At 53.0% G+C, this 24,976-nt stretch overlaps 1 protein-coding gene across 2 annotated transcripts in view; it reads left to right on the plus strand.

Annotated features, from left to right (window-relative positions):
- The window catches only part of MCM3AP (minichromosome maintenance complex component 3 associated protein), a 44,371-nt gene extending 22,651 nt beyond the window's left edge, over positions 1-21,720 (plus strand). Inside the window, exons 15-29 of one of the 2 annotated variants that reach the window (XM_012652691.1) lie at positions 754-885; positions 1,146-1,259; positions 2,056-2,208; positions 4,020-4,217; positions 5,747-5,815; positions 5,894-6,028; positions 8,700-8,853; positions 12,876-13,134; positions 13,350-13,447; positions 14,434-14,824; positions 15,809-16,066; positions 16,527-16,656; positions 18,231-18,437; positions 20,424-20,574; positions 21,435-21,720. In XM_012652691.1, coding sequence (XP_012508145.1) covers positions 754-885; positions 1,146-1,259; positions 2,056-2,208; positions 4,020-4,217; positions 5,747-5,815; positions 5,894-6,028; positions 8,700-8,853; positions 12,876-13,134; positions 13,350-13,447; positions 14,434-14,824; positions 15,809-16,066; positions 16,527-16,656; positions 18,231-18,437; positions 20,424-20,574; positions 21,435-21,593 — 2,608 coding nt within the window. In that variant the 3' untranslated portion in view covers positions 21,594-21,720. Of the gene's footprint in view, positions 1-753; positions 886-1,145; positions 1,260-2,055; positions 2,209-4,019; positions 4,218-5,746; positions 5,816-5,893; positions 6,029-8,699; positions 8,854-12,875; positions 13,135-13,349; positions 13,448-14,433; positions 14,825-15,808; positions 16,067-16,526; positions 16,657-18,230; positions 18,438-19,081; positions 19,129-20,423; positions 20,575-21,434 lie in introns of those variants that run through there. The other variant, XM_012652692.1, reaches the window with a different exon arrangement.
- Positions 21,721-24,976: the final 3,256 nt, after the last annotated feature.

Here is a 24,976-nt window from a genome sequence, read left to right on the forward strand (position 1 = left end):
TTTTTCTATTTTGTGTAGAGACATGGTCTCACTCTGTTGCTCATGCTGGAGTATGGTGGCATCATCACAGCTCACAGCAACCTCCAACTCCTGGTCTCAGGCAGTTCTCCTGCCTCAGCCTCCTATCTGGGACTACAGGCGCAACCACCACATCTGGCTAATTTTTCTGTTTTTTGTAGAGACAAGGTCTCACTCTTGCTCAGGCTAGTCTTCAACTCCTGACCTCAAGCGATCCTCCTGCTTCGGCCTTTCAGAGTGCTGGGATTACAGGCGTGAGCACCTAGCCTGTTGAGAGGCGTTTGATTACTGAGTCAGTCTCTTGACTGGTCACGGGTCTATTCAGATTCTCTATTTCTTTGTGAGTCAGTTTTGGTAGATTATGTGTGTCTAACAGTGGGCTTAATTTTTGTGCTGAAAACCAAAGAAGTATAGTTTAAGTGTCCCTTATCTGAAGTTCTTGGGACCAGAAGTATTTTGGATTTTGGATTTTTTTGGATTTTGGAATATTTGCTTTATATTTACCAGTTGAGTATCCCTAATCTGAAAGTCCAAAATCTGAAATGTTCCAATGAGCAATTCCCTTTGAGTGTCATGTTATCCTCCAAAAATTGCAGATTTTGGAGTATTGGATTTCAGATTAGGGGTACTCAATCTGTATTTCTTTTTCTTGCCAATGTTAGAAATTTAGTTACATAGTTTACGTGGCTTTGTTTTTTCTCTGATTTTGAATGCTCTTCGTTTTGCTCTGCCTAGAGTTTCAAACGCTGCCGTGGAGGATCTGTTAGCAGCAGCAACCACGGGCATCTTGAGGCACGTTGCCGTCGAAGAAGTGACTGAGGAAAGGGAGCGGAGGGAGGAGGAGAGACGGCGGGCTGAGGAGGAGAGGTGAGCGGGCCACGGCGGTCAGCGTGTGGACACGGGAGTGCTGGCCCGTGCTGCCGTCAGACCCTGCGTGTCACTGGAGCCCTCACACACTCAGGCCCAGGGAGTGGGAGTCCCCAGACGGGACGGAACGGGGAGGGTGGTGTCAGGGAGCTGCCGACACAGGCAGCTCGGCACAGTCCTCATCTGCGTGGTCGAGGAGGAAAGTGATCACTTGTTTTTATTCTGAAACATCGCCCTTGTGCGCTGTCTTTTCCCTGTAGGTTGAAACAAGAGCGAGAACTGGTGTTAACCCAGCTGAGCCAGGGCCTGGCCGCGGAGCTGATGGAACTCGTGGTGATGGAGTGCGCGAGGGACACCTGCTCCCGGGAGTTGAGGTAAGTGAGGTGCTGGTCCCGCAGTGCCTGGGGCCTTCGGTTTAGCTCAGCCACACGTGGGCGATTGGAACGTGTCTTGCCTGCTTGAGCTAGTTTGGTCTTGTGACCAAATGAATTTGATATAGTCCTCTGTGCTCTCTTGGTTGACAGAATTTTATTAGAAAATTTCTTTGAGATACTGGTTTTATCTGAGGGCCGGCACCACATGACTATAGCTGGCCATCTTTGTCAGCCACTGGCATTTACTGTGTATTTGAGACACTTCTAACTGCAAACGTTAGGTACTGCCGATGAGAAGATTTTGCAGTTGTCTCAATGGTCATTTAAAAATTAAATTTTTAAGCTGGGCACAGTGGTTTTGTGCCTGTAGTACCAGCTGGGGCAGGCCGAGGTGGGAGGATTGCTTGAGCCCAGAAGTCCGAGGCTATGGTCGCACCTGTGAACGGCCGCTGCAGTCCAGCCTGGGCAACTTAGCAAGACCTTGTCTCTAAGAAATGATAATGATTAAATAAGCGATTAAACGTTCTAACTGTTTTGTTGAGGTAAAGGTTTATTTCTTGACTGTTACAAGAGCCTCTTTGGGTGTGTAATCTGGCACCCTGTACCACTTTTGTTCTTTTCCCTGTCTTCCAGGTATCTGTACTTAACGTAAAAATGAAAACCTTAAAGCTTCTCTTGCAGTGAAGGTGTATTTACATCTAACATTGAGGACGCGGGCTCTCGTGCTATTAAAGCAAGCCCTCGGCGTCCGTGGGCCCCGTGCGGTGTCTGCCATGGTGCCTGCTCTGTTTCCTAGGAACGCGGTAGAGACAGACCAGAGGGCCCGCATGGCCCGTTGCTGTGAGGACGTCTGTGCCCACCTGGTGGATTTGTTCCTCGTGGAAGAAATTTTCCAGACTGCAAAGGAAACACTACAGGAACTTCAGTGCTTCTGCAAGTATCTACAGCGGTGAGTCCTGTGTTCCTACAGATAAAATCCACACATTCAGAATGCACAAGCTGTCAGTTCCTTTAGTCAGTGATAAAAGGATGAGGAGCAGTTTATAGCAACGAATACCTATAATGGACCCTACTCTAATGGAAACAGTCTTACTCACATATTCCTGAACAGTGCAAACTAAGGGGATAAGTAAGGAACAAGATTGGGGGTGGTTGTATCTAGCAGACACGTGTGAGGTGCCTGCTGTTCACTCTCTGCACTGAACACAGGGAGACAGCTGTGCAGGGGCCAAGTTGCGGCTGTGTCCACCGCACGGATGATTTTTCAAAAGGTAAGTAGCGAGGGGAAAAGCAATTATCAGGGGAATGTACACAGCATACCAATAGTGTACATTCAAACTGAAGAGATTGTTTTGGATTTATACGTAATAGTATAACTCTAAAGAAAGGAAGGAAATGTATTATCCTGGATGGAGCTGAAGCCCATTCTACTAAGTGAAGTATCCCAAGAATGGAAAAACAAGCACCACACGTACTCACCATCAAATTAGTATTAATTGATCAACACTTAAGTGCACATATAGCAATAACATTCATCGGGTGTCAGGCAGGTGGGAGGGAGGAGGAGGGGATGGGTATATTCACACCTAATGAGTGCGGTGAGCACCGTCTAGGGGATGGACACGCTTAAAGCTCTGACTCGGGTCAGGCAAGGGTAATATACGTAACCCAAACATTTGTACCCCCATAATATGCTGAAATAAAAAAAAAAAAGGAAGGAAAATAATGATCATAAACTGAGCATAGTGGCTCCTCTGGGAACAGGCGGGGGCTGGTCATGGCAATGACCCTCAACTGCATGGAATATCCTGGCGTTTGACTTATTGTTAAACTGGGCATGTGGTTGTGTGATTCATTTCATAATAAAATTTAAAATAAGTAATAGTGTACTTGACAATTGCAACAGTATAAAAGGGAATATAGGCCGGGCGTGGTGGCTCACGCCTGTTATCCCAGCACTCTGGGAGGCTGAGGCAGGAGGATTGCTTGAGGCCAGGAGTTCCAGACCAGCCTGGGCAATATAGTGAGACCCCATCTACAAAACATAAACATAAATAAATAAAAGGGAATATAGTGAGAAGTCAGTCTCCCTTCCACGGCAGGTCCTGTCCCTTCCTCAGAAGTAGCAGCTGTTATGTACCCGTCCAGATACTTCCTGTCCCTTCTTATGGTCGGTACAGGGATGGGAGCGTGTCCCCCACCTTGGTCTAACCTTCTCTTACGCAGTCTGATGTGAGGTGGACACCTGACCAGGGCAGCACGACCTGCTCTCCCCGTTGTCCATGGTGTGAGAATGTCCCTTAGGTGACTGTCCTGGTTCCCGTGGATGGACTCCTCTGTGGCTTTCTCTGCTTAGCTGTGACAGAGAGCACTGCAGTGACCATCCTTGTACAGACGTTTCATGTGTCTGCACACACGCACACGGGTTTGGAGAAAAGTTCTTGTCGTATGTTGCTGGGTCAAGGGGTGAACATGTCTTAGGTTGGTATCCGTGTTGCCTTACTGGCCTGCAAAGGTCATTTGCTGTCAGCTCTTCAATTCAGCAGCTTCACTGCTGACACACTCGTGTGATATCCTGCCTTCCCCTCGCCTGAGTCTTAATTCTGACTTGTTTCTCAGTTTGAAGGCTTGCTGGAGAAGACCTAAACATACGGCCAACAAGCGTGTTTCCCTGTGTTATGGTGCTGGGCATGTTTTTGCATTTCATCTTCTGGGTGAACCTCGAAAACACCCAGTGATGATACGTTGGTGCATCCCCAGGTGGAGGGAAGCTGTCACAGCCCGGAAGAAACTGCGGCGCCAGATGCGGGCTTTCCCCGCGGCCCCCTGCTGTGTGGACGTGAACGACCGGCTGAGGGCGCTGGCACCCAGCGCAGAGTGCCCCATTGCTGAGGAGAACTTGGCCAAGGGCCTCCTGGACCTGGGCCACGCGGGGAAAGTGGGCATCTCCTGCACCAGGTCAGCACTTCACCGCCCCGCCTCCTCGGGGCCAGTCCCACTTGGCTTGGCGGGAGCTGAGTCCATGCGCGCGTGTGGAGGAAGACGGAGGTGCAGGGACGCGAGCTGAGGTCGTCTGTCCCCGGTCGTGGGTGTGGCTCGCTCTGCAGGAGACCAGGCTCTGATTCCAGAGGACTCTGGCCTCGAGACTCGGGCCCTGCAGATAGAATCCGGCACAGAACCATCCGTTCTCCTGGCGCCCAGTCGAGGTGCCCCCCGCCTTCCTCCCTGGGGAGCCAGGGTCTGCACTGGCCTGTGTTGCGCCCACCTGTCCCCTCTGTCCTCCCATTGCCTCCTTCGCAGGCCACCCCTTTCCTGTGGCAGCGTCATGGCGGCTCTGTTCTCCCCTCAAAGTGTCTCCCTTGAGGCCCTTTGGTGCAGCCCTCCCTGCCACTCCTGGTTGTCACCGGCTGTTCTCTCTGGAAACTGTCCCCATGGGTTTTATTTGACCCCATCAGATTCCTGGGGCTCCGTCTCTCCATCTGTAACGGGGGTGGGTGCTGTGAGGCCAAGGCGTGGGGTGCATTCTCTGACCCCTGGCCACCTTGGCACAGTGGTCTGGCCTCCTGCTGGCATCACAGCATCTGTGTGTCCTGTCCCCTGGGATCTCCCTTGACTGCCTTGCTGACTGTCCCTTTGGCATCTCCAGTCCGGGCCTCGTCCCTGCCTTCCAGACTCGATGTCCAGTTCCCAGTCCAGCTTCTGACCCTAAGCTTCCTGCAGCCTGCCCCTTCCCTGCTCACAGACCCCACCCGTCCCTGGTGCTTAGGTCACAAACCGGGGCCTGCATCTCTCTCTCTGACCCACCGTCCTATAGCTCTACTCTCAGAATGTGCCTGGGCCTGACAGGTGTCTCCACCCACTGCCAGCACTTCTCACCGGTGTCCTCTGACACCTGTGGGGTCGCTCACCTCCCTCGTTAACATCCCTGTGCTACAGCCTGGGTCTTTGCAGCATGGACTGAGCCCCTCTCCTCGAGGCCCCACATTCCTCCCAAACATGCCAGGTCCGGTCCTGGCATGGCATGGCCATCCCCTCCGCAGCTCCCTGTTTCCTTCAGGTCTTTGCTCGCACGTGACCTCCTCTGACCACCTGAGCGAGACCACAGCACACACCCTGGCTCCTGCCCCACCTGGCAGCGCTTGCCCATAATCGGCACTTCCTACGTGCCACACCAGCCACTTGCAGACGCTGTTCGTTCTCCCCCTGAATATGTTTTAGAAGGGCAGGATTTTTGTGTGTTTATTGCTGAATCTCCATAGCCAGCACACAGTAGATACTGAATTTATATTTATGGAATGAAAGAGTCCTCTGATTAACCCATTTCTTTAGCAAAAACAATTTTTCTCAGTCTCCTAAGTATTCCCCACCAGGAGACACTTACTAACGCATTACTTTTCACTCAGAAACATCAGTAAATATTTGTTAAGCCCCTGCTGTGGGCACGAACCAGCCTCAGGTAGGTGTGGTGTCATTCCCCTGTCTCCTAGGTTAAGGCGGCTCAGAACCCGGACGACTCACCAGATGAAGGTTCAGCACTTCCGCCAGCAGCTGTTGAGGTCTGTCCTTCCCCGTCACGTGTGCTGCTCCTGCTCGGGACTCGCACACCGCTGACCCACGTGGTCTGTCCCTTCCAGTGATGCGGCGTGGGCACCTCTGGACCTGCCGTCCCTCGTGGCCAAGCACCTCCCGGGGAGGCGGGAGCGCGTGTTCTGGAAGCTGGTGCTGGTGTTGCCTGATGGAGAGGAGCAGTCCCCGGGGAGTCCTGGCAGGTCAGGGAGGGCTTCCCTCCGTGGGGTTGGAATGCCAAGCGGAGGAGTGCCTTCTCCCGAGAGAACAGGGAGCTTCCTCTCGTGGAAACTGAAGCGTAGGGTTACATTTTAATGCTTGGACTTGCAGCCTCTTTTGTTCATGATTTAAAGTTGACACTTCAGAGTCGATTATTTCTTTGTCTTTTTTCTTGAGACAGGGTCTTGCTCTGTCACCTGGGTTGGAGTGCAGTGGCATGTTCGTAGCTCACTGCAGGTTTAAATTCCTGGGCTCAAGCATCCTCCTGCCTCAGCCTCTCTAGTAGCTGGGACTACAGGCGCCATGACCACGCCCAGCTAGTGTTTCTGTTTTTTCTAGAGATGGGATCTTGCTTTGTTGCCCAGCCTGATTTCATTATTTCGATTTTTATTCTGTAAACTTAGCAATAGTCTTAGTCATGAAGCATTTGAAAGTTGATTGTTATTTAAAGCTGTGTTAAGGTATATTGATTAGAGCTGATTTCATTTTAGACTCTTGGGGAAGATGTTTACAGTTTGCTGTAGTTTGATTTTTTTCCCTTAGAAAAAACTTTTGTCATTTTAAAAAAGAAGTAAAAAAAATCAACATGGCATTATTTTCTATAACCAAATAGTTTACACACATCATACTTTTACAGTAACTGTAGAACATGTTACTTTTTTTTTTTTAATAACTTTGAAATGTAATTCATATAAACTTTGCATTTAAAGTGTACATTTCAGTGATTTTCAGTTATATTCACAGGGTTTCATAACCATTACCATTATCTAACTCCAGAACAGATTTTCACTTACAGAGAACACCGTGTTTTTTAGCAGCCTCCGCTTCTTCCTGCCTAGCCGCGACAGCCACGGGTGTGCTCCTGTTTCTGTGGGTTTCTCCATCTTACAGAAGTGGAGGCCTGTAATATGTCGTCTTTGTGCCTGGCAGATTCCCTTAATGTCACATGTTCTAGGCTCATCCGTGTTGAAGCATGTGTTAGTGCCACATTCCTTCTTTGTGTGGTTGAATACTCCACTGTGGGAATGTACCATACGTTATTTATCTATCGATCGGTTGGTGGGCATGTGGGTTGTTTCCCCTTTGGGGCTATTATGAATAAGGCTGCTGTGACCATTCGTTGATAAATACTGCATGAACAATGTTTGTGATTCTCTTGGTTACATACCTAGGAGCATATGGTAACTCAGCGTTTTAAGTCTTTGAGGAATTGCCAAACTATTTTCCGCAGGGGCTGCACCATTTTACATCCTACCAGCAATATATGAGGGTTCCAAGTTCTCTGAACACGGTGCCTTTTTTTTTTTTTTTTTTTTTTTAAAGAGATGGGTTCTTGGTCTAGAGCTTGGTTGCCCAGCCTGGAGTGCAGAGGCGTCCTCATAGCTCACTGCACTTGAACTCCTAGGCTCATGTGATCCTCCCACTTCAGCCTCCTGAGCAGGAGGACTATACTGCATTCCACCGTGCCTGGCAGAACACATTATTTTTTTTTTTTTTTTTTTGAGACAGAGTCTCACTCTGTTGCCCTGGCTAGAGTGAGTGCCGTGGCGTCAGACTAGGTCACAGCAACCTCAAACTCCTGGGCTCAAGTGATCCTTCTGCCTCAGCCTCCTAGGTAGCTGGGACTACAGGCATGCACCACCATGCCCGGCTAATTTTTTCTATATGGTTTTAGTTGTCCGATTAATTTCTTTGTATTTTTAGTAGAGACGGGGTCTCGCTCTTGCTCAGGCTGGTCTCGAACTCCTGAGCTCAAACGATCCACCCGCCTCAGCCTCCCAGAGTGCTGGGATTACAGGCGTGAGCCACCGCGCCCGGCTCACATTATTTTTTAATTAAAAAAAATCTTCTTTTTGGAGACGGGGTCTTGCTCTGTCACCCAGGCTGGAGTGCAGTGGCGTGTCAATAGCTGACTTTTACCTCAACTCCCTGGGTTTAAGCGCTCCTCCTACCTCAGCCTCCCGAGTAGCTGGCACTATAGGCATGTGCCACCACACGTGGCTAATTTCTCTATTTTTTCTAGTGATGGGGTCTCAGTATGTTGCTCAGGATGGTCTCGAACTCCTGGCTCAAGTGATCCTCCCACCTCAGCCTCCCAAAGTGCTGGGATTACAGGTGTGAGCCACTGCACCCGGCCAGAACACATTTAAGTGGTTACTATTGGAACACATGCAGCCTATAGAAAAAGAAAGTCATGAAGTTTATTTCACAGGACAGCTGAGCAAAGAAAAGAGTTGTGGCATTTTAGATGCATTTAAATGGTGATGCATTTCTTAAAACAGCTCTCTTCTGATTTACTAAGTTCAGTTCGTGTGTCACTTAAGAATTCTTAAGGTCTCAGGCATGAGAAATTTGATTCTATAAAACATGTACTTCAAACTGTAGGGACATTTTCAGTTGCTCAGAATCTTAAGTCACGCTAGAATGAGCCAGTTCCAGACATGCCCTCTTCTCTTACCCAAATAAGTAGCCCCGTAGTGCGCCTCGCTCCATGTTAAGATGACAGCCTGTTCTGTCCAGGTCAGCTTCAAAGTAAGATTTGGTGTCTATGGACCTGGATCTGTGGCATTTTTCTCTGTTATTTTTTTTCCTGGAAATCTTTGTAGTTCAAATTTAGAGTTAGATTCCTCATGTATTATTCTCTTTTATCTACAGAATTCTAGCAAATTGGTTGAAAGTCAAGTTCATGGGAGATGACGGCTTGGCAGATGCCACGTGCAGCGATGCTGGCGGGATTCAGACGCTTGCGCTTTTCAACACGCTCAGCGGCAGAGGGGGTCAGGCGGTTTCTGTTAACGTGTGTATAAAGGTGAGTGACAATCTCTTTGTGTTTTCACTTCTGTAATTTCATGATTTTCCCTCACTCCCAGGTATCATTGGAATCCTATAAATACTCTTTATTCCCTGAAGTGCTTTTGAAAGACTCGTAGGCTCAGAAGCAAGTGTCCTGTCTGGTGTGATGACAGGCCAGGCTGGATTCAGCAGATCAGGGGCCGTGGCTGTCACAGACCTCTTGGAGAACTTGGTGAAGACGTGGAACCTTCCTGAACAGCATACGGGTGCACTTAGGATGTTTTGTACATAATCTAGAAGCCTTGGCCTCCGTGGGCCTCTGGTAGTTAACTTGGGGATGAGAGACACGGAGTGTTCCCCAGGAATGCCTGACGGCCGTGTCAAAACAGCTTCCCGACACGTCAGGTTTTACCAGAAGAACAAGTTTTTAATCCTATGCGGTTTTCACGAAGCTGGATCCCAGCTAGTATGTAGGTTCAGTATCGGGCGTTTTGGTTCAGCTGTTCTGTTTTACGTTCACGTTGTCCTCAGTTCTTGGTTGAAGCTCAAGTTTTTACTCTCTATAGGTGTTCACATAATATTGAGCTTAGCTGGCTCCCAGAGAAGATTTTGTTTAATAAGAATCTATTTCCTCATTAGATGCAAACCTGCATAAATGAGTTTTGGGTTTCAGCCTCTGCGTTTAGAAATAAAACCAGAGGTATCCTGTTTATATACATGGAAATAGCAGTGCAGGGCAGGGCGCAGGGTTCAGCGTGGAGCAGACCCGGTGTCCGTGGCCTGGGCGAGGCCCTGACCTTGCCTGTTTGACGCCCCCAGGAGGATGAGCGGGGCCACATGCCTGGAGGAAGGCCCCCTGGCCCACCGACTGCCCCCAGCTGCCAGCCCCGTGGCCTCCGTGGCCCAGACCGCTGCCCCCAGCAGTCGCCTTTGCAGCACCCCAGGTCGTCCGCGTGAGGTGTTCCAGTTTGTGTTCCCTTTGTCCTTAGGACTTTTTCAAATCATAGTTTGTTTATGGGGTTTTGTTTCTTGCGGTTTTCAATACTATTATCGCATTTGCTAGAAGTAATACACATAGAAAACCTTAGGCACAAAACGTAAAGGAGGGACACAGGTGACCGGAGCCACCCGTGCCCTCGCGTTCCCGGGCAACAGTGACTTCTCGGCGCATATTTACCCCTTTTCTCCTGTGGTTATGAAGTCATAGTTCACCTACCGGAAGTTAGTTTGTTGTTCCTCTTGACTTTGGTTTTAAGATTTGTAATGAAAGTAACACTTGTATGTAGTTAAAAAGTCAGATAGCTGCATGTGACGTGTGCTGAGAGCCAGCAGCTGCCCCTCAGGGCTGGGTTTCTGCAGTGTTTCCAGACACACCTCACACTGCGTCTCTCGATTAATCCAGTCTAGCTGTTCTCTGAAAATAAGTGTGTTATTACCTGCTGCTACGTAACAAATTACCCCCAATATAGCTGATTAACACAACACTCACCTGTTATCTCACGGCTTTGCGGGTCAGAGTCCAGCTGGGCCTGCGCCAGTTCTCTGGCTCAGGGTTTCCCACGAGGCAGGAACCAAAATGCTGGCGAGGCTGTGGCCAGCGGCTGCCCCAGCTCCTGCCGCGCAGCCTCCACAGCGGTCAGCAGCGAGTGTGAGAGGGTGAGCCCAGGTGCAAGTCAGAGTCTCTGACCTGATCTTGGAAGTGACACTGTTTCCTGTCACTGTTGCTGGATTCTGTCTTCTAGAAGTGAGGCGCTAGGCCCACCCGCAGGGCAGGGCAGGGGTCACGGGTCCCACCAGGACCCGCACAGCACAGCACACCGCTGAGGAGTGGGATCTGTGCGTGGCGCCACTCAGCCTTCCTGCTCCCGTGGTAGCTGCACCGTCACCCTGTGTCGCCTCAGTAAGTGGGGAACTCGAGTCTTTTTTTTTCTTTTTTTTAGTGACAAGGCCTCGCTGTGTCCCCCAGGCCGGAGTGCAGTGATGTAGTCATAGCTCACTGCAGCTTCCCGCCTCAGCCTCCCGGAGTAGCCGCCATGCCCAGCCTGTTTTGATGTTTCTGTGCCTTTCACCTCAGAGCCTGCACTGTTCTTTCCGTGACCATGTTTCTTTACTTTTTCTGCAAGAAATATTTGCCTTATTTTCTCACTTACAGAGTTTTCTGTGTGCTCTTTAATTTTTATCAGATGGGCCATATATATCTCAGTAAGTTTTCCAGACGTACTTTTCCTTCACCTGGTCCATCCATGTCCCCTCTCTCCTGAGCCCTCCTCCAAGCAGATGCATCGTCTTCTCTCAGTTGGTGGCTGCCGTTGGGCTCTCCGTCCAGGTAGCACGTGCCTTAGAGCCAGGGTTTGAGCAGGGTCCCTGCTCCTCCGCCTGCTCTGTGACTCAGTGACACCTACGTAGGAGTGTAGGAGTGTAGGAGTACCCTTCCTTCTTATCCCTGTTTTACTCAGAGAAGTTAAAATAAATTGCCCAGGGCCGTGCAACTACCGTGTCACTGTATCGTGGCGACATGTTTGCACCTGCAGGGCATGTGGAACTCGCCTGACAGGCGCCATGTGCCTCCTGGCCTTGTCAGCAGCAGCAGCAGCGGTGGTGTTTTCCTCTTGGTTTAGTCCTTGTGTGATGCGTGTCTTCCGGTTGCTTCCAAAGGAAGGATGCCTGGGATGGGAATTTTCTGAGTCCTTTTCTTTCTGCAAGTGCATTTATTTTATTCTCACATTTGCTTCATAGTTTAGCCAGCTTTGTGAAATTACAGGTAGAGACGTATTTTCCTTCCAGTTTTGTTCTGCTGTCACCTGGCGTCCACTGTGGCTGTTGAGATGAGGACATTTCTGCTCCTTTCCGTGTGGCCTGGTTTGTCTCTCTCATGGGGTTCTGAAAATTCACTCCGATGCTGCTGGCACTGGGCTTCCCTCGCGCATCATCCGGGCTTAGCGGGCTCCTTCCAGGGGCAGGCTCTGGGTTCACTTCTGGGACGTTTATCTCTGGCGCCCACTTCCCTTCCCTTTGTCCTGTTTGCTCACAAGCACCCGGGAGCCGGAGCTCGTCAGTCAGCCCGAGGTGCTCACCCCCTCCGTCCTGTCTTCAGTCTCGTCTTCCACACTGTGTTCCGGGACTTTGCCTTGACTTCATTTTTCAAATGTCCTACGGAGTTTTCATTCCATATATGCTATCATTTCCTCTTCTTGTCCTTATTTTGACTTTTTTATAGCATCTTGATACGATTTTTGGATTCATCCTCTTACCTTTCTGAGGGAATTAGGGTTTTCTTGGCCTGTGTTTTCTTGTGTTCTATGCAGTGTCTGTTTCCTCTGGGTTTCTTTTGCTCTGTTATTCTAGTTTCTCTCTTTTACGCTGGAGGCTGTCCTCGGACTTGTTAGCCAAGACTGTCCATACGTGAGTGAGGCTGTGAAAGGCTAGCGGAGAAGCCCTGTGTTTGGGTTGGGGTGGAAGGTCACTGAGTGGCAGGCCAGCCTTCTGGGGACACGTTTGGGCTCCCGAATGTCTGAGTCTGGCTCTGTTCCCTGGACTGTTGGGTGTTTCTGGAAAGGGCTTGTTGCATCTCCCTGGGGCAGCTGGTGCGAGTCCCCACCCTGTGCCTGAGGACGCCCTGCAGCTGATCTCTCAGGACTGTGCTCAGAGGCCACCCGCAGGTGGTAGAGGCTCTTAGGGCCTTGCTCCTTCCCGCCAGTCTGTGGCCGCTAAGTGTGGCTTCCTCTGCTTCTCTGACCCAGGGATGGGTCCCATCTGCTCGCTGCTTCCTAGAAATGTGTCACCACCCTTGTCTGCTGCTAGCTTGTGTCCCCCATCATGGGCCTTAACTGTTGTTATGCCTGTGATCAAACACAGTTGTAGCTGTAGGCTGAGCTATGTGTTGACTGGTTGTTTCTGGCACTAATTCACAGTCTCCTGGAGGGAGGGCCGGCCCAGCTGTGTCCTCGGTGGCCGGTCCGACTGCACTAGCTCTGGGTGGGCCATTCTCTTCTGACGTGTGCACTGGTGTGCACATCCTGACGGTCTGTGCTGTTGCAGGTGGCCCATGGCGCCCTCAGTGACGGTGCCCTTGATGCAGTGGAGATGCAGAAGGACCTCCTGGGAGCCAGCGGGCTTGTGCTGCTGCTGCCCCCCAGAACGAAGAGCGAGGACGTGGCGGAGGAGGATGTGTACTGGCTGTCGGCCCTGCTGCAGCTCAAGCAGCTCCTGCAGGCCAAGCCCTTCCAGCCTGCGCTGCCGCTGGTGGTGCTGGTGCCCAGCCCGGGAGGGGACGCCGTCGAAAAGGAAGTGGAGGATGGTTTGTGACAAAAGTCTCATGCACTAGTGGTGTTTAATAAGGGGTAGAGCCCCGGGTCTGGGGAAAGCCACAGTGCGGTGTCAGGAATCACTGGGCCAGGAACCCCCATGGTGACTGTCCACTGCGGGGCTGGGTGGGGTTGGCACAGTGAGATGCCTCAGCACGCGTGCACCCCAGAGAAAACATGCGTGACCTTCCTCTGTTCTTCTTAAAAGGTCTGATGCTGCAGGATTTGGTTTCAGCTAAGCTGATTTCAGATTACACTGTTATTGAGATCCCTGATTCTATTATTGATCTACAAGGTACCACTAAGGTAAGGTTTTGTCATTTTTAAAGGTCCATTGAGATATTTTGATTTTTGTCCCCTTTGTTCTATTTTGAATTTAGTGTATATCAGTGTCTATAAATGTTTTTTTTTTTAAGAGATGTGGTCTTGCCATGTTGTCCAGGCTGCAGTGCCGAGGCTGTTCACAGGCGAGATCACAGCTCACTGTAGCCTCCAGCTCCTGGCTCACATGATCCTCCTGCCTTAGCCTCCCGAGTAGCTGGGACTACAGGCACACACCATGCCCTGTAGCGATTTTAATTTTATGTTTTATGCAGATAACTTTCTAAAAATATAAGCAGAAATCAGAAGATTAAGTTTGTCCATAATACTGCTGTCTACAAATTATTCATGTAAACTTTTTTAGTGTTTTTGTTTTTATGAATTTAAAATGTGACCGAATATTCATGTCTTATATCTGAAGGTATAGAAAAAAATACAAATTATTTTTCTAGGACAATTGAACTTGGGATATATGAAGAAATAATGTTATCTGAGATTTCCTTAAGAAAGGAAGTCTGTGCTGACAATTGCATTTAGGGAAAGAGGTGCCAGGAACTCAGATAAAAGTAACCACTGGGAGAAGGATAACTGCGGGGCGACGGCATCCTGGCAGGTAGTGAATCAGTTAGTTCTTCCGAGAGCGAGAGGACGTGGCTTCCCTTTCTGTGCACGGTGAGGGGCACATGCAGGACTGGTTTCCCGAGGGCCTGGGCCCTTCCCGGGCCCTTGCCGGCCACGCTCCTCAGGGCCGGGTGGGACCTGGCGCTCCTCGCCAGCACTCCTGCTGGGCGTGTCTGCAGGTCCCGCCACAGAGCAAGCTCCTGGTGCTGTGGCTGAGAGCCCAGAGCACCCACCACAGGCAGCCCTCGGGGGTCCGCTGGCCGCAGGAGAAGTGTTGAGACCTTCAGACGGTGCTTTTGAGAAACCATGAATCCTCCAGCCAGGTCTCTTGCCACTGTCTTTGCTCTCAGGTTTCACAGGCGGTTCAGTGGCTGGTCTCCCGCTGCCCCCGTGCCCTCGACCTTTGCTGTCAGACCCTCATTCAGTACATCGAAGATGGGATTGGCCGTGAGTTCAGCGGCCGTTTTTTCCATGACAGAAGAGAGAGGCGTCTGGGTGGCCTGGCCGCGCAGGAGCCCGGCACCGTCATCGAGCTATTCAACAGTGTGCTGCAGTTCCTGGCATCCGTGGTGTCCTCCGAACAGCTGTGTGACCTCTCCTGGCCTGTCACCGAGTTTGCTGAGGCAGGGGGCAGCCAGCTGCTTCCTCACCTGCACTGGAACACGCCTGAGCACCTGGCCTGGCTGAAGCAGGCCGTGCTTGGGTTCCAGCTTCCGCAGATGGACCTTCCGCCCCCGGGGGGTGCGTGCCTGTGCTCGCGAGGAGCGGTGGGCGGGTCTGGTTCGGGCCTGGTGTGCGCTCACACGTCCACTCCCCCGCGCACCTGCCCATCCCCGACTGTGCTGTGCTTGCTGCACCCACCTCGGTTCCCAGGTCAGAGTGAGCCAGGTTTTGTAGAGTGTTGGCCTTTCCCCACCAGCAAATGGTCCCTGAGGGTCTGCTCAGGACCGGTAGGAACCCCAACCCCGAATCCTGCCTGCCTGGCAGGGTCCCAGTTTTCAGAATAAACGGGCTTGGGTCAGACCTGGGTGACCACGTGGCCCTGTCCCCGAGCTACTGACTGCTGGGGCCACGGCACCCAGCGCTGACATGAGTCCGGGTTCTTTGTCCAAGAAGCCTCTGGCCTGTGGCTCTGGCTATACCTGGGTGAGGCTCTCAGGTGGTTTTGACACAGACTCGACAGGTCATCTGGGCTGGCTTGAGCCCAGCGCAGCGTGGAACTGCTCCTTCTGCGAACGGTTAGGAGGGAGTGAGCTCAGGGCCTTGGCACAGACGCTGCCCTTTGGGCCTCAGGCACCCGTCTGCACTGTGGGCTGTGGGCTCAGTAGGTCTGACGGATGCTCACTGTGGAAGGAGCCCGAGGGAAGCGGCTAGAGCCCTCTGTGCCCTTGGCCAGGCTGAGGTCCCCAAGAGAAGCCAAGAGTGCTTTTACCTGACTCACCTGGCTGCTGAGAGTCCAGGTCCCTGGATGCAGCTGCAGGCTGGACAGTCGGGGTCCAGGTGGACCTTTGCTGCGGACCCACCAGGTGACTGTCACGTCCCTCACCTGGACCCTGGGCGTGAGTTGCCCTTTCCCCCAACAGCTGCTGTGTTTAGATCCGAAAGCAGATTTCTCAACTACACAGTTGCCTTCTCCTAAGAAAATACAGAGTTGAGAACATTTCCATGTAGATTTTCCTGTGTCCTTTGGCCAAAACTGCGACCAACGAGGCACTTTCTCCCTAGCGCCCTGGCTACCCGTATGCTCCATGGTCGTGCAGTACGCCGCACAGATCCCCAGCTCACGCCAGACGCAGCCCGTCCTGCAGTCCCAGGTGGAGAACCTGCTCCGGAGGACCTACCGCCGGTGGAAGAGCAGGAACCCCTCCCCAGACCCGGGGGCGGGGCCTGCGGTCACTGAGATCCCGTGGGACGCTGTCGTGGCCTTGTGCATCAACCACAAGCTGAGAGACTGGACGCCCCCCCGGCTGCCCGTCACATCAGGTGGGCTGCGCTTAGCGCTGGGAGCCAGCTCCTCCTGCCCGGGTTCCGTGTTAGCAAAGAAAGGTGTTCACTTGCTGCTGCTTCCCCCGTCCCCACCCATCCCTGCTCAGGGCTGCCTCCTTCAAGCCAGTGACTTCCAGGTGACTGAGAAACGGGGGGACGTGCTCAGGAGGCTCCAGTGCAGCCTGAACGCACCTCCCTGGAGTAGCCCCCAGGCTGGTGCCCAGTTAGGTTCTGTGGCTCTGAGTGGTCGTCACTGCCCTGCCAGTCGGGACGGAGCCTGTCCCGACCTTGAGCAACACAGGGACACTCAGGATATTTGACTGAAGCATGGAAGTCACATCATTGTCTGACTTTCAACTCATCAGAAAGGCTTATCCTTACATCAGTGACTTTAAGCAAATGTGAAGTGGTTATCTGTTGCTCGTTTGATACTCTTTGTTTTCATACTGTTTTTCAGAGGCACTGAGTGAAGATGGTCAGATATGTGTATATTTTTTTAAAAATGATTTGAAGAAGTACGATGTTCCTTTGTCGTGGGAACAAGCCAGGTTGCAGACGCAGAAGGAGCTACAGCTGACCCAGGGACGGTGCGATCCGTGTTCAGTGTGTGTTTCCGTTGCCTCTTACACCGTGCCGTTCCCCTCCTGTGCACGGAGTCCAGTCCACTGTGGGGAGATCGCGACAAACCCTCAAGGAACAGATCACTCCTGGGTAGTAGAAACTGTTCTAGGGCAGAGAGAAGTCATACACATCTCACTCCACTTGTCAGATGAGCCTGACCTGAAATCGTACCTCCCTGGGAAAGTGCAGGCCACCTCATCTCCTACACCTGGCTCAGAAATAACCAGGAAATGTTAGCACCTGTGGTCGTGCAGCACCTGAGATAAACCACACGCAGGCTTTCTCCTGGGGCAGATAGTACCAACAGTAGAAATCTATTGGTATAATTTGCTGCCTTAATAGAAAAATACGTGATCATGTCAGTAGGTGTTGAAATACATTTCTTAGAATTTATATGCACTCCTGATAAAATTCTTATCAAGCTTGGGTAAAAAAAATTCTTTAACTCAGTAAGACTACTTACCATAAAAATACTAAAAAAGAAGAAAAATCATGCTTCTTGGTAGAACATGAGAAAGGCTGAAGTCAGAACCAGCCTCAGTCCTGTTCACTGTTGTCCTGGAAGCCAGGGCTGTGGGGGGACAGGCAGATACCGAGAGGAAGGAGAAACGTCATTTCCAGACAGCACAGCTGTCAGCTCAAGAAGAAGATGAGTAGTCCAGCCCCGAGAACCAGAGTTCAGCAAGGTGATCAGATGGACGGACCCGCAACGTGTGCGGAAGTTCTCATGCAAACAGCAGCCCTGACATGTGGGCATGCACGGCCAGGGCTCTCAGGGTCCGAGGCACAGGCCTTCTCGACGTCAGTTCTCCGTGAAGTCAGGGCCTTTCTGATCAAAACCCAAAAGGATTTTTTCCCTTGGTATTGTATTGACAAGTTAATTCTAAAATTCATCAGGATAAGAAAATGTGTAGCAGTGGATGAGAAAATTCTAAATAAAAGTAGCAAGGCCTGATAACAGGTCATAGAGTAAAGCCACAGTCTTCAAGCCAGGTGGCGGTGCAGGAGTAAGTGGCACAGAATGTCCCGAAGTGGAACACACGTGGCAAGGGTCAGCTTAGCGGGGAAAGGACAGGTAGTGGCATGTGTGTGCAGGAAACTGTCAAATGCCTTCTCTCCCACATTTGCAAACATTACTGCCAGAGGGATTCAGGAGTGAAATATAAAAAATAAGACCCTTGCCAATATTAGGGGAAAATGGAGAGTCTGTTTGTAACCCTTGGACGGGAAGAAAGACACGGAGTGGAGAGGCTGCAAAAGCCCCACTACTCAACAAGAGCTGAAGCTTCTGGGAGAAAAGTCTCCCCATGCTGCGGTGGTGGAGGTCACCTTACCTCTGCGTCCTGCTCCCAGCTGGAGAGAAGCCCCAAGGCAGGCGTGGGGCCGACAGGTGCACGCTTCGTCCCAGGAGGGCGGCACGTGTGTTTGTACCCGTGGATGCATGCACGCGTGTGGCTGTGTCCACATGCTTTGCGTGAGGCTCTAGGAACCCTTCCTCCCTCTTTCCTGACCGTGAGCATTTCCAATCATGTACTTGCAGTTTGGGGATGAAGCCTTTCCATCCTCCGGCAAACAGTTTTCCTGCTCCATTGCTTCACGTGCACCACAAGGGGAAGAGGAGCACCGAGCGCGGCCGAGAGCGTAGGGTCCCCAGCGCCGAGGACCTGCTGCGACGTGCGTCTGCCGAGGAGCTCCTGGCCCAGTGTGTGTCGAGCACCCTCCTGCTGGAGAAGGAGGAGAACAGGAGGTGAGCTCTGCCCGCTCCACATGAGGATGGGCGGCTGGAGGAGGAGAAGAGGAGGGGAGCTCTCCCCGCGCCCGCGTGAGGGCGGGGAGGGCAGGCGGCCTCAAGGGCGGTAGTGACGAGTGTTAGGAGAGGCACGTAAGTTGAGTTCCCTAGATAGTGTGTTTTTAACTGTTTATTATTTGAAGTCAGTTTCATTTCCTACTATGGAAGTCAGTGTGAAGTTTTCCAGTGGGAAATGCGGGTGGCCGATGAGTGTTCTCAGAGGATGGTGAGTGTGGACCAGCGTGGCCGGCCGCCAGTGCCCTGCCTTGGGAGCCTGAGGCGTCAGTGTGTCCCACACTCGGGAGGGCCGGGAGCTGGGGCTGACCCTCCTGTGAACGGCTGTCACCTCATGGCCTTGTTTATTGAGAAACAGAACCAGGAAGAAGGAAGGCCATGTCCACAGGTCCTCCTCCCGCCTCCCCTGCCTGCCCAGCCACAGCCCGCGTTCCAACCTGTCCCCTCCCTGTCTCCTTGTGTTGCTGGGGGGAATCCCTCCAGCTCTTAGCCGAGTCAGCCCTTCCCTTGTGCTGGGAGCTCACCTCCGACCCACGAGGGGGCACTGGTCCCGTGAGTCCCTCCCTGGCGTCACCTTCCCCCACCAGCTAGATTGTGCCTGTCGGCGCGTGGACGCGGAAACGTGCTGGCGCTTCTCCCTACCTGGGCTCCGTTTCCTTCCAGCCACCACCCCTGCTTCTGCTCTTAACAGCAGAACTCCTCAAGAACAGGTGCGACACTTCCTCCGCCCTCTCTCCCAGCCTCCTGCAGCCCGCGTGGCCAATGTGTCCACGTCCAATTCCTGGTTTTCCCCACCAGCTCCTCTTTCGGTGTCCGCCTCTGTTGGTGGTGGCTCCGTCCTTCTTGCTGCCCAGGCCAAGTGCCTCAGAGTTGTCCACCTGCAAATCCTCCGGGCTCTATTGAAAATGTATTCAGAACTGGACCATCTGTTATGCCTTCCCGGCCACCGTCCGGCTCACGCCACCCTCGCTGCCTTCTGGGTTACTGCCCTGGGCTGTGGCCTATGCCGAGAGCCTGTGGGCGCCTCTCCGGTGTCAGGGGGCGGTCATGCCTTCCTCTGCTCACAGCCTTTCAGTGGCTGCTTCTTCCACCTGGAGTCCAGGGTAGACTCTAGAGGGTGGGCAGGGCCTTGTGTGATCTGCCCCCCACATCCTCTGACCTCTGCTCCTTCCTGGACTGCGGTGGGCAGCCCACGGGCCTCTGAGTTCGCCATTCCCTTTGCCTCTCCGGCTGCTCACCCTCCGGCATCCATGGCTGACCTTGCGCACTCCGGCTCTGCAGTTAGGCCCTCCCGGCTCCTTCCTGCCCCTGCCCTTCCCACCCTGGGCCGTCTCCCTGTGAGGTTCCTTGTCTGTTTTCAGCGTGTATCCTTGTTCCTGGAATGATGCCAGGCGTTGGGTGGGGCTTGCTAATACGTGTTGGAAGAGGGAATGGAGGTGTCTTGATTTCTAAAAATAGATCTACCTAGGTCTGTATAATTCAAGTGGTTTTGGATGAGGTCGTTTTTCTTGAAAAGACAAGTATGTGGAAGTAGACAGGTCTGGAGCGTGTTAGGTGGCAGTGCGATATTATTTTGAGTTAATTTCAAATTATAAGCAGTGATGCATACACTTTGGAAATCCATCAAGCGAAAAAAATGAATTATAGATACCTAAAACCAAAATAAATCAAATAGACAAAATAAGCCAAATCAGAGAATTACAAGTAATGTTAAGTAATGCATAGACATAGTTGTTTTTGGATTAATACCACCTTTCTCATTAAATATGAATTGGATTTATAAATTAAAGGGACCACATTACATTTTTTAAAAGTACCTTTCTGCTTTCCAGTTGATGGCATAACTTAGTTCTGTCCTTGGTAAAAAGCAAAGTACGTACAGAGAAAAGTGAAATGCGTTTCTGAGCATGTGGCCACATGTGGTTTCAGGTGTGAAGATCAGCTTCGGCGGTGGTTGTCTGAGGACTCCGGAGCACGCACGGACTCAGCTTCCCTCCCCCTCTACCTTCCTCAGACACTAGTGTCTCTGCCGCAGGCCATGGGACCTGTGATCAACGCGTCCGCCGCTGCCAGCCCACAGGTGAGAAGGTAGACACTGGCATTTATGCTAGAACTGAAGACCGAGAGGACGGCGGGGAAAGTAACGTGACTCATCATGTTATGATGACCAGTCGCTTGTTAGCTTAAGCTGGACCTTTTCTTAACCCCATCGTTATGGAGACCCAGCTAAGTCCCAGGTTCTGTGTGTGCAGTGAGTGGTGAATGGGACTGGAACTGTGCTGACGTGCGGTAAGGACTGGCCGGAACAGCAGGTGGCAACATGGCTTCTGTTTGTGCAGCACAAACTTGCAGGCCTCAGCGTCACGCAGGCCTCCTTTCTGGGACCGACTTTTCCTCAGGGGAATGAGTGAGTGAGGAGGGTAAGGGCCTCACCCAGGAGTGTCTGCTGGTCAGCAGCAGAGTTGCTTCTCATTTCTGACTGGCCCCAAAGCCCATGGTCCTTCTACTTACATCCTTCCTTTAGTGGTTAAGGGAACAAAACCAGGGTTTCCATCACTGATGTGCTGTGGGACCGACTGGCTCTAGGAAGCCCGTCAGCAGGGAGAAGAGCAGATCGTCCACTCCGGCATTAACGATGCTGCGTAACAGTGGAAAGAATCGAAATGTCCAAAAGCGGGAGTCCGATTAAGCAGCTGCGGCACATTCGTGTGATGCAATAGTCACAGCCCTGGACAGTGACATTCTATAGAAATGACACCGGAAATTGTCCCTGTAGAGCACGCACAGAAGCAGGCCCCTAGCGGATGATACCTGCTGTCACGTGGCTGGAGGTGGCTGGATGGGCATGGCGGGGAGCCCGGCAGGTCACACTGCAGCGTCTGACACGGCCAGGGTGGTCTTCACAGAGCACAGGTCTCAATTTCTTTTTTATTCAAACAGAATGAAAGGGCTGGAGGACAGCTGCAGCTGACGGAGGCAACAGGCACATCTCTGACCGAGCGGCTGAAGCACCTGCAAAGGCTGATCCAGAGTTCAAGGGAAGAGGAAGTGGCCTCCGCGCTCCATCTCTCCGCGCTGCTGGACATGGTGGACATTTAGCGGCTGACCTGAGGGGAGGGGTCTCTCCGGAAGCGTCTGCTTTTACTCAAAATAATGTTATTCTCAGATGCTTGATGCACTGTTGGAAATGTGATTATTAATCATGCAAATAAACCATGTGAATGTCCACTGAGGCCTTTCCCAGTTGAGAATGAAAAGCTTCACTGTGTGACACCTTCAGTATTCTCATTTGTCTTCATGTTGCAGAGTTTGCAGCTTACGTTTTCATGTGTAACAGGTGGTTCATTCTCTCAGTAGGGCTGGGCATGGTGGTGCACGCGCCTGTAATCCCCTACTCAGGAGGCTGAGGCAGGAGGGTCGTTGGAGCCCAGGAGTTCAAGGTTGCAGTGAGCTACCACCATCGTGCCACCGCACTCCCACCTGGGCGAGAGTGAGACCCTGTCTCTAAAAAAAAAAAAAAAAAAATACCTCTTTGTGTATATGGCTCAAATTTGTCCCCTCTCCCCACACCAAGTGCCAGCAAGCTCAGGCTCCCACCATTGATGTCACCTGGACGCCTGCCGCACCTGCGGCGGGATTCTTGCCTCATCTTGTTGAACTCCCCTGCTGCCAGTTTTAAAAGAAAATGTGACCAGGTCACTTCTCTGCTGATCTTCACTGCCTGGTTCCTACAGCACCTAGAATAAGGCGGCAAGGATCTCTGTGGCATGACCCCCTGGCCTGTCCCCTTGTGGGGCCTTCAGGCTGTGTCCTCTTCGGTATGCTGCCCCAGTTGCACCCCTGCATCCAGTTTTCTCTCCTCTACCCCACCCCACCCCTCCATCCTTCCCTGCTACCAATTCAGCATGTGTCCACGCACGTGTTCGAACGAGGTATCCACAGACTTGGTGATGCTGAGTGTGGCTGAGAATACAGAAGTGCTAAGAAGAACCTCCTTATCTCACTCACCTCTACCAAATCCACCAGCCAGTCCCTGCTTCCCCAGACACACACAACTCAGGGATCTCTTCAGTGATTAACTTCATGTTTATCAATAAAGAAAAATAATGCTATTTCCTAATCTTGATTTTTGACTTCCTACAGTGGAGGAGAAGTTAGCTCTCTTAGTCTTCCCTGCAAGGTGCATCACCCACATGGACCTATGCTTCCTCGCCTGCCTTCTCCCTGGCAGGTCAACACCATGTTGGCTGAAACCTGCACTATGTTTCTGTTCACTGTTGAGCCCTGTATTGGTTTGTGATAACATTTCTTTTGGGTACAACTTTAGGTTTCTCCTGGAGTTGATAATTGCCTTGTTTTTTCACTTGCTTGGTTTTCTGTGTTCCTGTCCTCTCTGCCACGATTCCTGCTCTGCATGTTTCTACCCGGAGGGACACCCTGGAGGAAAACTCCCAGCCCCTTTCTGCTCCTAGGGAAGTGGGAGTGCCTCATTTGGCTGGTGAATTGGGAGAACAGACAGGGTCAGGTGCACTCAGGCTCTTCAGGGTGCCCTTTCTGGCGCCTGTGGGCTGACAGGTGTCTTCTCGTTGGCGCTGGGCAGCGCGGCGCTTGGTGAGGCAGCTCTGTGGCCCAGAGGCTGGAGGTTTGTCTGACTCGGGGTGGGGCAGTAGCCATCCCTCGCTTGCAGATGTCAGCCTTGTCCTCCCAACTAGCTTTGTATCTCTGATGGCTGATGTTTCGATATCGTACTGCTCTGTCTTCACACGTTTCTGAACTGGGAGAGGAAGAGGTGAGTGTCCTTGGTTGACGCCATTATTCCATTAGGGTCAGGGTGTATGTGGGTGTTTTTTCTCTTGTCCACTCCTCATCCCCCACCAACTCCCCCGACTGTGCTGTAGGTCACGCCCCTTCAGGGTCAGGCGTGGGGTAGAATTTGAGGGGTGGGTGCAGAAACGTTCACTTGGCTGGGGCAGTTGCAGGTGACATCAGGGCTCTGTGGGCTCACGATGGGCCTTCCGGACCTCGGGATGTCATCTCCAGAGCGCAGCCACCTTTCCTCCGCCAGATGCTCTCAACTCTCCCCTCAGCCCGGCCAGCCACGCTGCTCCCCACCCCGGCCACACCCAGCTCGGCCCCCAAGCACTCTGCCTCCACCTGCTGCCAAGGACCTTCAACTTCAGCTTCTCCTGGGGACCCGCGAGTGCCTGCGGCCCTTGGTGGGGAGGCAGCCCTCTCCGTCCCCTGGGCTGGGCTCTTGGCACCTGTGGTCCTGGGCTCACCCCTTTATCTCAGAGAGCACCTCTGGGAACCCCCAGTCTTCCTGCCAAGCCGGGCGGGTCCTGGATTCTGACCCCATCTTCCTCTTCATCGGCTTCTTTCTCACTTCGACGGAGCCCTCCTCTCGCCCTGTGAGCTCGCGCAGCTTGTCTTCATTTCCGCTTCTCTGGTGCCAGCCACCTGCGCCTGCCCGTGGCTCAGCTTCCCGGTGTCCCGCTCAGAGCTCCTGCCCACCCCCACCCTCAGCCCCTCCAGCCCCCTCTGCATCCCCTGCTGCCCCTCCCTCCACACCCCCTCCAGCCCCCTCAGCCGCCACTGCCCCTCCGTGCCTCTCCCGCCCGCCCTGGCCTGCCGGCGGTTCCTCCCGCGCGCTCCTCCCTGCACCACCGCCTTTGCCCTCCGCCCCCTCTGCCCGAGCCGCGCTCCCGGGGTCGCCCTGCCTGCCGGCCTCCGGCGGGACTCTCCTCACAGGCCACTCACGCGCCCCTCAGCGCGCTGCGCACAACCGGCCGACAGAGGCCCTTCCTGGCAGCCCCGCCCCCTAAGGCCCCTCCCCTCGGCCACGCCCATTCCGGCCCCTCCCATCAGCCACACCCCCTTCCTCCACCCTCTCCACCCCACCACACCCCCTCCCTCGACACCCTGCAGCCCCCTCAGCTGCCACTGCCCCTCCCTCCCTGTCCGCTGCCGCCCTGGCCGCCCGGCGGTTCCTCCCGCGCGCTCCTCCCTGCACCGCCTTTGCCCTCCGCCCCCTCTGCCCGAGCCTATCTCCCCGGGTCGCCTTTCCTGCTGGCCTCCGGCGGGACTCTCCTCACAGACCGCTCACGCGCCCCTCAGCGCGCAGCGCCCAACCCTACGAACCAGGCCCTTCCCGGTAGCCCCTCCCCTACGGCCCCGCCCCCTCAGGCCCCTCCCCACAACCACGCTCCTTCAGGCCCCTCCCCTGTAGCACCTTCCTCCCTGTAGCCCTTCCCCGGTAGCCCCGTCCGTGAAGCCCCGCCTCTCCGCGCTGGTCCCTCCCCCTCTTCCTGCTGCCTCCCCTCGGGCCCCGCCCCTCGGCTCCTTCCCCCGCCTCCTGGCGCGCCGCGCGCTTCTACAATGCGGTCGCGGAGCGCGTCCTGGTCCCGCCCTCGTGGCGTTCTGATTGGCTGTACTAGCATCGGTCCACCCGAGCCTGCGCGTGGGCCGAGGGGCGCGCCTGCCCA

The sequence above is a fragment of the Propithecus coquereli genome, unplaced genomic scaffold (genome assembly GCF_000956105.1).
Source record: "Propithecus coquereli isolate 6110/MARCELLA unplaced genomic scaffold, Pcoq_1.0 Scaffold399, whole genome shotgun sequence".
Classification (NCBI taxonomy): Eukaryota; Metazoa; Chordata; class Mammalia; order Primates; family Indriidae; genus Propithecus; species Propithecus coquereli.